At 36.1% G+C, this 14,432-nt stretch overlaps 1 protein-coding gene across 1 annotated transcript in view; it reads right to left on the bottom strand.

The window, feature by feature from the left end:
- sema3fa (sema domain, immunoglobulin domain (Ig), short basic domain, secreted, (semaphorin) 3Fa) overlaps nucleotides 1-14,432 on the bottom strand; it is a 64,610-nt gene that overhangs the window by 5,171 nt on the left and 45,007 nt on the right. Inside the window, exons 6-15 of the mRNA XM_038272960.1 lie at nucleotides 13,936-14,025; nucleotides 13,150-13,243; nucleotides 10,317-10,436; nucleotides 8,875-9,014; nucleotides 7,607-7,721; nucleotides 3,269-3,338; nucleotides 1,517-1,661; nucleotides 1,181-1,403; nucleotides 932-1,020; nucleotides 284-325 (exon numbers count right to left, since the gene is read on the bottom strand). Coding sequence (XP_038128888.1) covers nucleotides 284-325; nucleotides 932-1,020; nucleotides 1,181-1,403; nucleotides 1,517-1,661; nucleotides 3,269-3,338; nucleotides 7,607-7,721; nucleotides 8,875-9,014; nucleotides 10,317-10,436; nucleotides 13,150-13,243; nucleotides 13,936-14,025 — 1,128 coding nt within the window. The remainder of the gene's footprint in view (nucleotides 1-283; nucleotides 326-931; nucleotides 1,021-1,180; nucleotides 1,404-1,516; nucleotides 1,662-3,268; nucleotides 3,339-7,606; nucleotides 7,722-8,874; nucleotides 9,015-10,316; nucleotides 10,437-13,149; nucleotides 13,244-13,935; nucleotides 14,026-14,432) is intronic.

The following is a 14,432-nucleotide window of genomic DNA, read 5'->3' as shown; positions in this document are numbered from 1 at the left end:
ATAACAAGGCATGGTTAAATGAAAACATATACTATTTCTTATATATTTGATAATAAAAGTGAGATTTTTTTTGTCTTGGAAATTGTTCAAAATATTTATCCTTTATGCTTAAATGTTTGCATTTGCTTTACTTTATTTCATGTCTTCCCAAAATCAGAGAGGATCTCAAATAAAGACATTTAGTTTGCAACATGATGAAACTGCCATCACTTGTAAACATACATTAAAAAGGTTATGATTTTTGTCATTAAAATGTGCTCTAAGGAAGTTCTTGGTAACGTACCCGTTTAGATGAAATCTTCATAGTGGTGATTGGGGTGGGAACCTGAATTGGCAAATAAAATGTAACATAAACACAAGGTAAAAAACAAAAACTTTTGAAATCTATGAAAAAATCCAACAGTAGAGACATATCAGCCAACTAAGCAGAAGAAAGTAATAAAAAACAACTACAAAAAAACTAATCTGACAACAGCCAGATGCATGTCTCGCTGCATCTGGCTGTTGTCAGGTTACAAAAAAACTACTTTATCCTCTAGAATTGATGTGCACACAAAAAACACTTGGCAGCAACTTATCACAAAAAAAAAAATGCACAAAAAAACTAAGAACTCTTAGATTTTTTTGCTGTATAAATGCATCACCCAGCTGTATGTATTTGTATGCAATTCTATTCCCTTTCATAACCACTGGACAGAAACTAGGGAGATATACTGAGAGGCATAAATGGGGATAATTTCCTTTGTCTGTTGGACTCAAATTCTGCAGCAGACCTTTTCTATTCTTACAGTTTATAGGAAATAAACTGCAAGTCATATTATAAATAAATCTGAAATTAAGTTTGGTTTAGGACAAGCCTGACTGCGTCTCTTGGTAATAAGACAAATAAAAAAAGGATTTTTGGATAAGTTTTTGTTTTTTCCAGACTGACCTTGAACACCTCCACCTCCTCTAGAACCAATTCCTCTGTCTGCAAGTCATCTCTTGGCAAGACAATGACTTTCTGGACTGTCCCACGATCTAAAACAAACAAAAACATTTATCCTCTTATTAGAATGGTGTTGGATCATTTTTGGAAACCTTTAGGATAAACAGACAATCATAATTACAGAATTCTGTTCAAAACTGAATCTTTACACTAATCTTTAAAAGCTAGAGTGTGAGGCTTAAAATCACTGACCTGTTCCCAGGAAGAGCACCTCATAGCTCCCATCTGCAGCTCTAACTTGATCAACAGCAAGCGTAGTGAACTCATAGTCCACATTTGTTCTGACCACTAGGGGGCGCTTGTGAACCGGGTAAACAACGTTGTACATGGTGGGATGGTTTCTCATGAAGTTGATAACCTCATCTGGGTAATCCTTTGTGGATTTCATGTTTGGAGTGAATGTACCTCCAGGACACTATTGACAGATGGAACATTTTAATGTTAAATCTGCTCATCTGCCGTTTATCTTCCCCCCTGTGTGTGGATTATGTCATCATCATTGTTGTTTTGTTTGTTTCTTTAACTCACAGTGCCAGGTCGAGGGTAGGGGATTTTCCCAGAATATGCCACCCACTGGTAGTTGGGCCCTTCTTTGTGGGCAAAAGGCCCGTTAAACACCATACGGATGTCAGCCATGGAGTAGACGCACACTGCCGAGCCTTTGAACACAGATCTGTATGAAAACAGACAAGAACAAAATATTTGCAAAGATATTACCTAAGCAGTACCCAGATTCACTCACACCCAGATGTTGATTACTGTGAGAAAGAAATGATTTCCTTCCCACATATTAAGTCTGCCTTTTTTTGCAGGAACATTATGACGCACCAACATTCAGACTGACTCAACCAGAGTCAAGTTGTCTGACACATTGACATACAAACACCCACTTATTGCCAAGAAAGAAAAAAGAAGAAAAAAAAAATCCCGGACTACAGGCTCGCTCTGCATCACGCTGGTGTATATGTTTCTAACTCCTGTCATGAGCCCCTATCATTAGCACCACACTTGCTTTAAACAGCTGGGCTAAAACTCTTACATTGCATGATGGCAAATGCAGAAGTAAAAATATTATTTTCTCCAATACATTAATCAAAAAGTGTTTATTATGACTCGGTGCACACCTTTTCCTAAACTGTGCACAGGCAGAATCTCAGTCTACAGATTTGAAGGAGTTGTGTATTTTTTTTTAAGGTTGTGCATCTAAGTAGTCAGTCTCTCACCTACTATTGGAACAACCATACAGAGACAAAAAACTCTGACATATAGAACATACATTAGCAAAGACAGGTGACTGCCCAAATGGAATATTAAAAAGATAACAAAAAAAACCAAAAAGGATAATTTTCAAGTCAGTGAATGCACCATATTGAACTGGCTTAACAGCTACAATCCTTGGTGAGGATGCCATCACTAAGGTAAGAAGAAATATATGTGTAGGATGACTAAGACTTAGACAACTGTTCTTGTCATTTTGTATAAACAGAGTGTATACAAAACAAAATTTTGTTTAGTATAGCTTTCCAGACAGTAAATGAACATTTCCATTCCATAAAGTGCAGCAGTGATCAGATATAAACAGTGTGGGAGGAAAAAAACATGGTGCAAAAAAATTGATTGATATGGAAGTTCGGAGCATTATTATATATGGTGCAAATATGTAGTATTTTTTGTTTGGTGTTAGGATTTTTAAATTAAGTCAGAGGAGGCAAAAAAAGAGAAGCTTATTTGAAGAAAACATTATCTTTTAAATGCCAGAATACCAATTAATATATTGAACTTATTACAGCCAGAGTTTGGAGTTTTTAGCTTCTCTCCTTTAACACTGTAGATTTGGGAATGTTGTGATCTCTTCAAAAATCTCAATCATGTTCAAGTTTATATTCTCCAGGGACGAACACACACAACGACTGCTTTAAAAATAAAAAACTGAGGTATTGACCTTTATCTTCCAGAGGTCAGATCCAGACTACTTGTGACCCTCTATAAATTTGTGTTACAAAAATAGATTATATAGTCTCCATGTAGTGACTGACAACCCGCTATCAAATCTGACTGACTCTATTAAAGACTCTCAAAGAGCGGCGCCTATTTTTGTGCTGAACATTCACTTTTCTGTCTCCTTTAAATAGGCGGATTCTGACCAACCAATGGAGCTTTGTAACATTACAAAGAGCAGGCACCTTGCGGCTGAGTGGAAATGAGCATGTACTGCTGACAGACACTAAAGTACACCTAACATCCACACCTAAATTAGAGTTTAAAGAAGCCATTACTCACCCTGAAACTGAGAAGACTCCATAGATGACTGGGTTCCTTGTGTCTTGGGTTGGCTGGATATACACATCCCCTTTAGATGATGACATGATTTTCACATTAATTAGTCACATCCATAAACAATGTGAAGTTGTACGGACGCCATAAACGTCCATACTTGAAAACATTATTTTGATGGATCAGCACAAATGTAGAGCACTTCCTGGGATTTGTGCCATGCTGAAGTTAACCTCTTTCAGATTCAAATTAAACAAACAGACATTTTTTTTTTCTTAGAAAACATTTGAAAAGAAAATATTAGTGTCTCATATTAAATGATCCTGAGACTTAAACATCGTTCCGACCCCAAAAAATCCTAATTGTGACATATGGAGACATTTTGCTTCCATTGAGGGGGGGTTTGTTAAGAATGAGCACCCCTTGAATTGTGGTTTCCAGAGTCTCGGTGAGATCCTGAATCTAAACTCTTGCAAACCTGGAGCTACAGTGGTTCGGTCTCAGTGGGGAATAGGAGTGAAACAGAGATGTCTGCTGAAACATGAATTTAATAGGAGCCATATGCAATACAGGCACCGTGGGGCCATGGCAACGGTGTGCAGTGAGTATCCACTAATGTTTTCATGAGAGAAAAGAGCAAAAAAATAACAAAACGGAGGAAAAGAGAAATAAATTGGAAGTAGACAGGCTATGCACACACCGGTCCATTTATTGTTTTGCTTCCATGCAAAGATAGGTAATTTATTAAAAGAAAACTTTTAAAAACAAAAGAAAGATAATATCTGGTACTTTTAAGTCTTTAGAAAATCCCATCAAAGAAAGTTTCCCAGCTATACACAGTTTGTTTATGGACATTCGTGAGACTAAAGACGAGGCGTATTTCAAACTCAAAAATGTAGCTCAAACATCACCTGAATGCACTTTACAACTAATTAAATCCAAATCCCCAAGCATTTGGCTTTGATCAGCAAAAAAAATCAACAAACGAGGAGCATAAATCCAAATTGCTTGCATGAGAAAAATGAGTTGTGCATAGTTTTAAAGATAAACAAGCTCCCCTTTGATCACACGTTTGAAATATTTTCTAAAAAGAAAACTAAGTCAACAGGCCAGGATATGGAATGACAGGTAATATCTGCTTTCTGAAGTGAAAATTAACTTTTGGCAAACAAAGCAGAGATTCATAACCCATCTGACGCCAGTCTGACATAGCTTCTGGCTATGGAAAGCGAGAATAGAAATAAATCAGCAGAGAACTGGGAACACGTTGCATCAATCTGATGTTTGTTTCTGACGTGCCAGAGAACACAAAGACTTTGAGGCCATCTAAACAAAATACATGCTGGAAAACATATTTAATTACTGGATGTAGAATAATGCAAGTTGAACTAAATGAGATGTTATAGGAGGAAACAACAAAGTTTAATCAGTTGCAGTTATTTAAAATCGGTTGGATGTATTTAGTTTCTTGATACATACTGCTAAATATGAAGCTCAATAAGTTAAAATAACCAGTTAAACTCATTTAAATGCATCAATAATCACAACTTTCTGTGAACATTAAGAAACATTGGGATCTGCATACTGCTACATCCAAAAGATGTAAAAAAGTAAAGCTTCATCCGTCCATGACTTCAGAAAAGGCAATAAAACCTAACAGCCCATAAATTCATTCTTATTTTTCTCCACCGAATATTGTGATCTCTTTTACATCCATTTGGCTTCACTTCTCTTTGCAGTCCTCCTTTGCTCTGGCAACACAGTGAATCTTTTCTCGTCTGTTAAACCCTACTCTGTTCTGTCTCCTGAGTCCTCATCCAAGTCTTCCTTTGCCTCTGCTGGGCTTCATCGGGACACGCATTACATTTCTTCCAGACCGACTGTGGTTTGTGGTAAGAATGGCCGCGGTGCTGTGGGATGTTATGCTGCACCTCAGGATGCACATTAACCTCACGACGAGGGCCGATCTGCTCAGAGGCTGCCAACGTCAGCCTGCACAACTACGAGATAAAGAAACAACAACACCAGAGTGCTTTTCTGTTGCAGATGCTGAGCACTTTTAATGCATGGAGAACATCTGCAGAGCGCCATTGCAGGACAAGTATAGGATCCTGCTAATTATTCAACTCACAGCTTTTTATTTTTTAAATGTTATTGATTGATATTGACTTGTGCATCTAAATACAGTGATTTGCAATAGTTCAACATTTCTTTTTTTTATATTTCCACATTTTTTCACACTACAACCACAGAGTTGAATGTATTTTATTCAGATTTGATGTGCTATAACAGGGATTGCAACCTTTCAAATCCAAAGAGCCATTTTGTTCTGGCAAAGTAAAAATCATTTAGAGCTGCAAAATAATACATGACCTCCGATAAAACGCAAACTACTGTTTTTGTTAAATATCTGCAATAGGAAATCTGCTGCTATTTTAAGTTACTGACTGATTATTTGTATTCTTAGCTTTTAAATATTAGAAAAAAGATAAAAAGATAAATAAAAATGAAGGATGGATTTTTTTTCTCTCTATTTACTATATGCCTATTATTTGATGTAAAAAGAAAAACATATTAAAATGCATAACCCCCAAGCTAATTAGAAGAAAAATACCTCTAAAAACAGATTCCTGGTTCTTTTAATGTCATTCTGTTGAATGTTGAATGTCATCAATTAGTTATCAAATTCTTTTTAGATGCTATCAAGAGCCATTGTAGAGAGTCCAAAGAGCCGCAGGTTGCAGATCCCTGTGCTAAACCGACACAAAGAAGTGCATACTCAATTGGAAGGAAAAAAGGTTTGAGTAAGAATTTTTTAAAAATGTTTGTAATTGGATATTAAATTCACATCCCCTAAGTCAACCCTTTTCCGAACAATGTGTCGCTATAGTTACAGTTATTTTGTTGGGATGTGTCTACCACCTTTGAATATAAAAAAAAAAAAAAAAACATTTTTCAGAAAGATAGCTCAAGAAAATTTTTATAAAGTTGAAAAAGCACCTTTCAAGTCTATCTATATATTCCAAATTTGATCTAGGTGTTTTCTATATAAAACATTCCGTGGTAGCTCTGGCTGTATGGTTACAATTGCTTTCCTACTGGAAAGTAAACTAAACAATCTCAAGTCTTTTGCTGCCTCATTTAGTCTGATTGAAATGATCAATAAAACAAGTGAACAGGTCTGTGCAGCAAATGTTCCTTTAACTTCACGATTATGTTCCTTTAACTTCACTATTATGTTCCTTTAACTTCACGATTATGTGCCACTTGGAACTGGTCTACCATATGATGTAATGAAAACAATAGTAGGTTAAGATTGGAATGTGACGAATGTCACAATGTTTAAGGAGATTGAATGCAATGAACAAAGTGATTGCTGCGTTTTAAAAAGGCACCACTACATGCTTATAGAACATGCTCTGTTTTCTGAACTGTTTGTATGATTTATAACGGGTATAAAGGACAATTTAATAAAAGTATACGGTAACGTTTCTCAAAGCTACTGCAGCAACTTAGCTGAATTCCCCTACCTCTGCTACAGCAGAGAGAGAGAAAAAAAAAACTGTAGGTTTACCTTCCTTCTAGGAGATTTTCTGTGTTGTTTTTCAAGCTTCAATTGGTTTCAAGGAGTGGAGTTTCTGATAAATCCAAGAGTTAGACTATTACAGAATGAATCCAATATAAATTTTCATCCGGGTCCAAAACACCTGACTGAAATAAATGGGTAAGTGACTTCTGCAAAAATCTAAAGCCCCAAGTGAAGCTGAATCGTTATGCCTGCAGTTTATGTTAACCTATAGCTAAAAATTCAATGTAATGTACCTCATGTAGCTGTAAGCAGAAGTTAGCAGACTAATTTTAGTTCTGAAACAATAACTTGTTATCATTATCCCCAACTGCAAAGACTACTGGACACACTGAGTAACTGGGAATGAACATCATGCTGAAAATATGCAAAACAACTTTAAAGCACACTGTACATATGACAGAGTTGTTGATTCTGAATCCATCAACATAGAGCCCTTCTGCAGAGTCTTGTTTTGAAAGTTGTGGTTATAAATGGCCCATCTGCTTGCTCTCTTCTGAGGTCAGGGACATTCAATATATGTGCTTTGCTCTGACTCCCTGGAGAGCCATTATAGGTCCCCTGAGCTGCAGAAATCGATCTGTAAATTGCCAAAGCTGCAGCTCGTCTTTTGTAGCAGGATAAAGCAACACTTTTCACACAGGTTTAAAAACTGCAAAGTTGGAGTTAATTGCCAACAGGTGGATTACACCACTGATGATGGACCTCTGAGAGTCTCAATGGGGGAGAACTTGAAAAGTGAAAATCATATGACTCACTGAGTTCATCAAAGTGTGTCTCAATGCCATCAGCTCCAGGCACAGAGCAGATCAGACGAGCCTTCAGGAAGGTGCTCCATTTGTTGACCAGACAGCAGTGTCCACCGTCGTCATTCTGCAGGAATCAAATCCAAACAACCATTTTTACAGCTGCTCCAAAGTCACTCATCAACTCTGCTCCAACAGTAGCTCTCCAACAGGTGTCTCAAACAGCTGTTAACCAAAGTTAATCTGAATAATGATCAGAATCACCATCTTAACAAGGGGTCAGCCAGCTGCTGCTCACGCTACTGAGGTGAAGAGTAAAGTCCTGAGAAAAAGGAATCAGGGTATGAAATCTAGCTGCGTTTAAATTATTTGTAGGGTGTAAAAAGACACATTTTTTTTAAGTTTTAACTTGTGTTAGAAAGAATAATTAAATGAACTTAATCTGAAATCATGACACATCAAAATAAACATTATTCTCTTTAGTTTAGCAATGCACTGAGCAGATTACTCGTGTCATGCTATCTATGCAATGTCACTGACCTGCAGCAAGAATAAGATGCAATAGAAAGACAATTCTTATTTTTATGATGTTTATTATTATATTTTTTTATGACTACATGCAGTTTTAGCTTTATACAACGGGGAAAAAATGATATTCCAAACAGAAATGTCACAAAAGATTTTAAATACATAATAATTTCCGGACCTAAAAATAAACAGTTATGTTGGAAACCCTGACATGTAAAAAGCTTAAAATAAATGTAACTTTTAGTGCAGCTGCCTAATCGGACAGGGAGGTTTTCTTTCCCTTTTTTCTCTTCTTTACCATCCTTTTTACTGCGTGTGGTGACTAGATAACCATAAATCCTTATCTTGCCTGGTTAGTCATAGTTCAAGTCGTTTTAAACTCTTTAGTTTCTGCTTTGGTTGCAAAAGTTCTATGGTATTTTATGTAAATAAAGCATGCTTTAATTACACAGATAATGCAGATAACTAAAAATGTAAGTTTTAATCTTGGATTATTCTCTTACCTGAATATTTGTTATGGTATATGTTTTTTGTTTTTTTTGTTTATGCGCCTGTATATACACTGATTTGATTCATAGTACCATCATTTATTTTTTCTATACGCAGCATGTATTAAAACATGTTGCAAAACACACTGCATAACTGCCCCCAAAAGAGGAAGAACTAATGAAAAAAGGCCGAAGACAATAACTCACCAAGCCTCAGATTCATTAAAGTCTCAGTGGTGATTATCAACTTGTGTAATAACTCACCAGGCAGATCCGCCCTATCCTGGACTGCGTCATGGGGCTCTGGCCCACCTCAGAGGCCTTCTCACGAAAGAAAAAGTACAGCTTGTCATCATTCTTCTCAGAGCTGTCTGGAATCAGGTGTGCATGGACAAAAGTTGGATCTGTGGGGAAAAGAGAAAAAAAATGGTGGCAAGCCCATTAGAAGGGTGGAGCTCTGTGTTTGTCAAGAGCTTCTAAGAGGGTCCAATTATTTCACAAAGATCTCTTGCAGCTTCTTGTTTTACTTATTTAATTTAACTTCATTTAACAGATTACTCTGTTGTCTATGTATCTAGGCAATAAGTTTTGAGTGATTTCCTTTAAATTTTCTTTAAAATTAACAACAAAATACTAATGAAAAATTAATACTGATTACATGCAATAAGGAATGTTTCAACAAATGGTGCAGTACTTGTTAAGTTGGCCAAGCTGATACAAAGTCATTTTTTTTTTAGACAAATGTAGTTTTTAGACATTAGAATATGATTGGAAGATGTGTAATAGGAAAGTATATTATTGGAAAAGTTGAGTGGAAGGAAAAATGTGCTAACTAAAATTCAACTACAAAAAAATAAAATAGAAAAATGCTTAAAATATATTAACGTGTCTGTAATGAATCTTTTTACCTTCTTAATTACATTATGGGAATAAAACCGTCTTTTCAATTATTTCTAGCTTACTAAGTTCCACCTGTAATGTATTTCTTCCTAAAAGCATTTGATATTTGTCTGTATAGAATAAACAGTTACTAAATCAAATTTTAGGAAACATTTAGGCTTCTGTTCGGTGGTAACGTCTGTGCACTCCTGGGTCTGATTCTGTAGGTCACCACATGAATCACAAAACAGACAGCTCCACCCCACTGCGAAAGACCAGCATCCCAAATAGGGACAAACTAAAAAGCCAGAGAAGGGAGGGGAGCAACCAGCACCCCCGTCATGTGGGGGAGGGTGTTAGCCAGTACAATTCAAAACGGCTGATTAGCAGGACTCAGGTGTCCGGATTCGCCAGATCGCCAGCAGGAGACTGTTGTCAGGGCAACAGGGTCAGAGGAAAATCTGGGAGCCAACAACACAGACGGGAAGTCTGCTATTGATTTGGGAGAAAAATCAACCAAAAAGCAGCGGACCAGCAGTAATATCACTATAATGATCCAGGATTTTCCTCACAACTACAGCACGGTTCAGGCTGCAGATGCTGCAGGCTTGCTGACGATAATGAGTTTTAGAATCAAATGAAAAATCATTGGGTCAGGTGGACCAGGGTGCAAACAATCTTCGTCGACACTGGAGCGACAATTAGGGAGGTTTGTTAAACAGTCCAGTGGGGTTCTACAATGTTCAAGGAATTTCAAAATGGTTTGTGGATAGAAAAGTGAGAGAAATCAAGGCAGATGCAGATCAAGTGGTGAGCTGAGACATTACCATTTAACCATCTGGAGTTGTACTGATCGGTCCTCATGGCTGTTTGCTTCCCCAGAGTACGGAAGATGGCGGAGTCTGTTCCCATGAAATCCACATAGACTCCTGCGTAGAGCTCTCCATCTGTCAGTCACAGTGAAGAGAAAAAGGCAGAGGAGAGGATTAGAAAAGCCTCAAACACTCTCAGGTCAAAACACACACAACATGTTATCCAATACTTGTGACTGAAAATTTTTATTGTTTTTTTGTGTAAAAATGTTTAGTAAAATCCCCCTGGTGTTAGGTAAAGCACTGCTACAATCTTAAGTTAGTCTTAATAGTTAACATAACAGGAAGGTAGCCTATTAGCCTAATACATTAAACCCTGGTTTATGTAGCATGTTGCATTCATGGTACTGCTCCCTCAAAGCCAAATTCCCATCACTGAAAGCCATCACCATCCAAAGGCGGATGCCATCTTCCAGGCCTGTGTTCATTTACCATGAAATTTAAACTTTCTTAAAAATAAAAAAGACAAAAAAACCCTTCAACTCAATGTTGACACCATTAATTTCTATATAAACTCAACATTAGGCCCTAAGCGTTCCAAATTCAGCACTGCAAAATATGCAGTTTCATTTAACTTTCAGTGGTTTTAATGTTTCAAAAGATCACTCTCAGAGCTGGCACAAAATATTATCAGCTCAATTTAGAATTCACCTTATCACCATTGGCCAGCATCACAATCTTTTATGTTGTAGTTAACTTGGTTGTGTAAGCAGTAGCTTTAAGATAAAGTATTAATAGTTTGAATAAAGTTTTCTTTTCTTTTATCTGTAAGCAATTAATAAACTTATTTTACTAGGAGATTAGAGAGGTTTTAAAAGGATTGCATTTGCTGCAAAGTCAATATTCCAGAATTGAAATATTCTTCTTTTAAGCAATGAAGGCAAAACTCAATAGATTTCAGAGCTTTATAATTGTACAACTTCAATACACTTTCTAAACTTTGCATTGCAAATGTTCTTTTTTCATGCACTTGCACAATAACTTTTTCTATAGGTCCGTTTATACAGAGTTATAGAGACTCATGCAGATACAAATTCTTTTGATATCAGCTTAACTGATAAGAGCACAAGTCTCATTTTAACTAAAAACAAACATTTATAAACAATAGCAAATTAAGGGAGTGACAAGGCTTGCATTTTACATGACCTCAGAAAATGAATCAGTGAATAAATGTAAAAAAAAAAAATACTAACATCAACCCAAAATATCGTCCAGTTGGTGCATCTGTCTCTCTCTACTTTGCTCCCCTCTTATTTTGAAATAATAAACATAACAGCATTTAGAGATGATCAGTTGAAAAACTAGAAAAGTCCTGCTTCCCCTGTTATAGTAACACATTTTGAGGTTTGAAAACATTATTAATTAAACTTTATAATTTTCCTCCTAGGATAACTTTTTTTCACAATATTTCCTTTCATGGTATATTTTAGGACATGTACTTTGCACATAAAAATGACCCTGGCTCATATATAATCAGCAGATATTAAACTCTTTTGGCTTTGATTTACAGCTAACAGAACAAAAAGACTGAACAGAGAAAGGTAAGAGAAACATAACGTAAGCACCTTAATTAGGTATGGCATGTTACAGTTTTACATCCTATTTAAAGACATTAAAATGTTGATTAATTCTCATGGTTTTACTCTGAGTCTACTCTGTTTTGCAAGAAAGAATTGCATTAAAAAGCAATATTGTTTGTAAGATGGAACACAGTCATATTTGGTGTGTGTGAAGCGTTTCTTCTCTGTCCCAATATCTTTACCCCTGCTTATGTGGTGGACTGTCCCCTGTATATTCTGAGAATACTATTATTATAAACCCCTACAGCGTTTGTTCAGGCTTGCGTTTCTTCTAAACCCTTGTGCACCCCAAACCATTCCTCAGCCTTAAAGGTTGGCTCTGAACTTTCTCAAAACTTGAGAAAAAATATTTTGTTACCCTAAATAAATCAATTCAAAATAATCAGAAACAAAAACTTATGCTACAGTTGATTAGCAAAAACTAAAGGATATGATTTGTAACTCTTTTTGCTAACTCTGATGGTTACCTCAGGTCAGTTGAAATGGAGCTGGTATGTTGCAGCTAAACATAAGTTCTTTCAGACTCAGAGATATGGACACACACAATGGGACACTTATCACTAGCCATGTCTGACCACCTGTAAGCTGATGACAACTAAAGACCACCCACTAACATAAAAGCCTGATCAGTGATTAATGATAATCCACTGAGCCCCAACCAGTTAGTGTTGACTGAATGATCAAGTTATTGTTTTATAAACTAGATTTTAGACTATTGGTTTAGGAACACAGGAGGTTTATTCTTTGGAGTTCCGTATAATTAAACAATATTTTAATGAAGTTATTACTTTTTGAACTTGTAAAATGATCCTCATGCAAATAATGCAAAGATTTTCAATATGACCACAAGCCAAGAAAATATGCTGCTCATCAGAAAAAAAATAGATGATAACTTCTGTTTTAATTAATAAGATAATGATTAATAGCTACACAAAAGGGTACAATGATCTGATATTGTTCTCAACTGATTAGGACATTACTAAGGAACAAAGATCTGGTGTGGTTTTTGAAGCTCAGTGTCTTATGCTTTATTTACTTCAGTTAAATTTACATTTTCTTTTATTTTCTTGAAATGCCTTGATTGTTGTTCATACTTTTAAATCATTTCCCGATTTTACGCTGTCATTAACTTTTTTCCCCCTGGTCTTCCTTTACAGCATCTTTTATTACCTTGAGCATGAAAAAAAGCAGTAATAAAAGGAACTTACTGACGAGGGCAGAAACACTGGTAAGTTTAGGATCATATGGGCATTTTCCTTTTCCAGAGTCCACTTTGCCAGGTTCCAAACGGAAAATGTACTCCTATAATAGATAATAATGGAGGAACAGTTTCTTAACAATATTCTTTGCAAACAAGTAAAAATAATTAGTAAATGATGCAAAATATGACTGTTAAGGCACTGAGCAACCCTCTCAAAGCACAAAATCAGTCTGGTAGGGTATAAGGCACACACATTAGTAATATGGAGTGGTGCAAAAATGATCCAAAAATCTTCCTTAACATTAATGTTGGTTAGCCCTAACGCATCTTTAATATTCCACAAAGCACAAAGACTTTTTAAACATCTGTGTCCACACTCGTGCTTTTATGATGACAGCAGGTATGAAATATGTTCAGCAGAGCAGTGATAAGGGAAAAGCTGTATTTCTAACCTGCAGCTGGATATTTTCTTTTGATAGAGTAACTCATAAAATCTGTACAGAAATGTTAAAAAAACCCGTTGCCATTTCCATAAATCAAGATAAAATTCAATGTGAACAGCTTTGTAGACTTCATCTAAAGAAAAGAAAACAAAGGGCTCCTGCATTGATACAGTTCTGTACATATATAACTTGTTGCTGCCACATAATTGTTTTTCCTATTTTCATACTTTATTAATACGAGATCATAATTAACAGACTAGGAAAGCAAACTGCCTTATCTGGTTACTAACTTGTTAACCCCAATTTTGCGCTTGGTGGGCACCATAATCTAATAACATCTCCCAGCCCACCTTATTGTTCAAAGGCTCAGATGTAGAGCTGTAGTCTGCTGCTCGACTCGTTCTCCCTCCTGACTGAAGTGCCTGTAGGTTGCTGAAACCCTAAAAACAGAAACAGTTAGCCATTTTGTTAGCAAGCTGAGACAGCCCAGAGCTAGTCCAGATTCAGCTGATGATTACCATGATGGAAACTGAAGAAGAAAGTAATCAAGAAGACCCAACAACAAAATTAATAAAAGGGAAAGATAGTGATGAGACCAGAGAGAATGAAGCGCTTGGTTGGTTTAGACACTCATTCATGCAAAACAAAGATGCAGAGGAGGAAAACCATGCAGAAATAAAAGACAAAGTAAATCATGGCTATAGTTAAAGGAAGTAGCTTAAAGAAAATCTGAAATATTTTCAATTGCAATTTTGTCATAATTATAATTAAAGATGTGAAATTGCAAAGAGGAAAAAAAAAAATATTACCGGTAATATGATTACACTAAGAACTAGCAGTTCTGTCC

The sequence above is a fragment of the Cyprinodon tularosa genome, unplaced genomic scaffold (assembly GCF_016077235.1).
Source record: "Cyprinodon tularosa strain WSP-4 unplaced genomic scaffold, ASM1607723v1 ctg85, whole genome shotgun sequence".
NCBI classification, from domain to species: Eukaryota; Metazoa; Chordata; class Actinopteri; order Cyprinodontiformes; family Cyprinodontidae; genus Cyprinodon; species Cyprinodon tularosa.
Note: the sequence above shows the minus strand (reverse complement) of the source record. Positions and strands in the feature narration are given on the sequence as shown.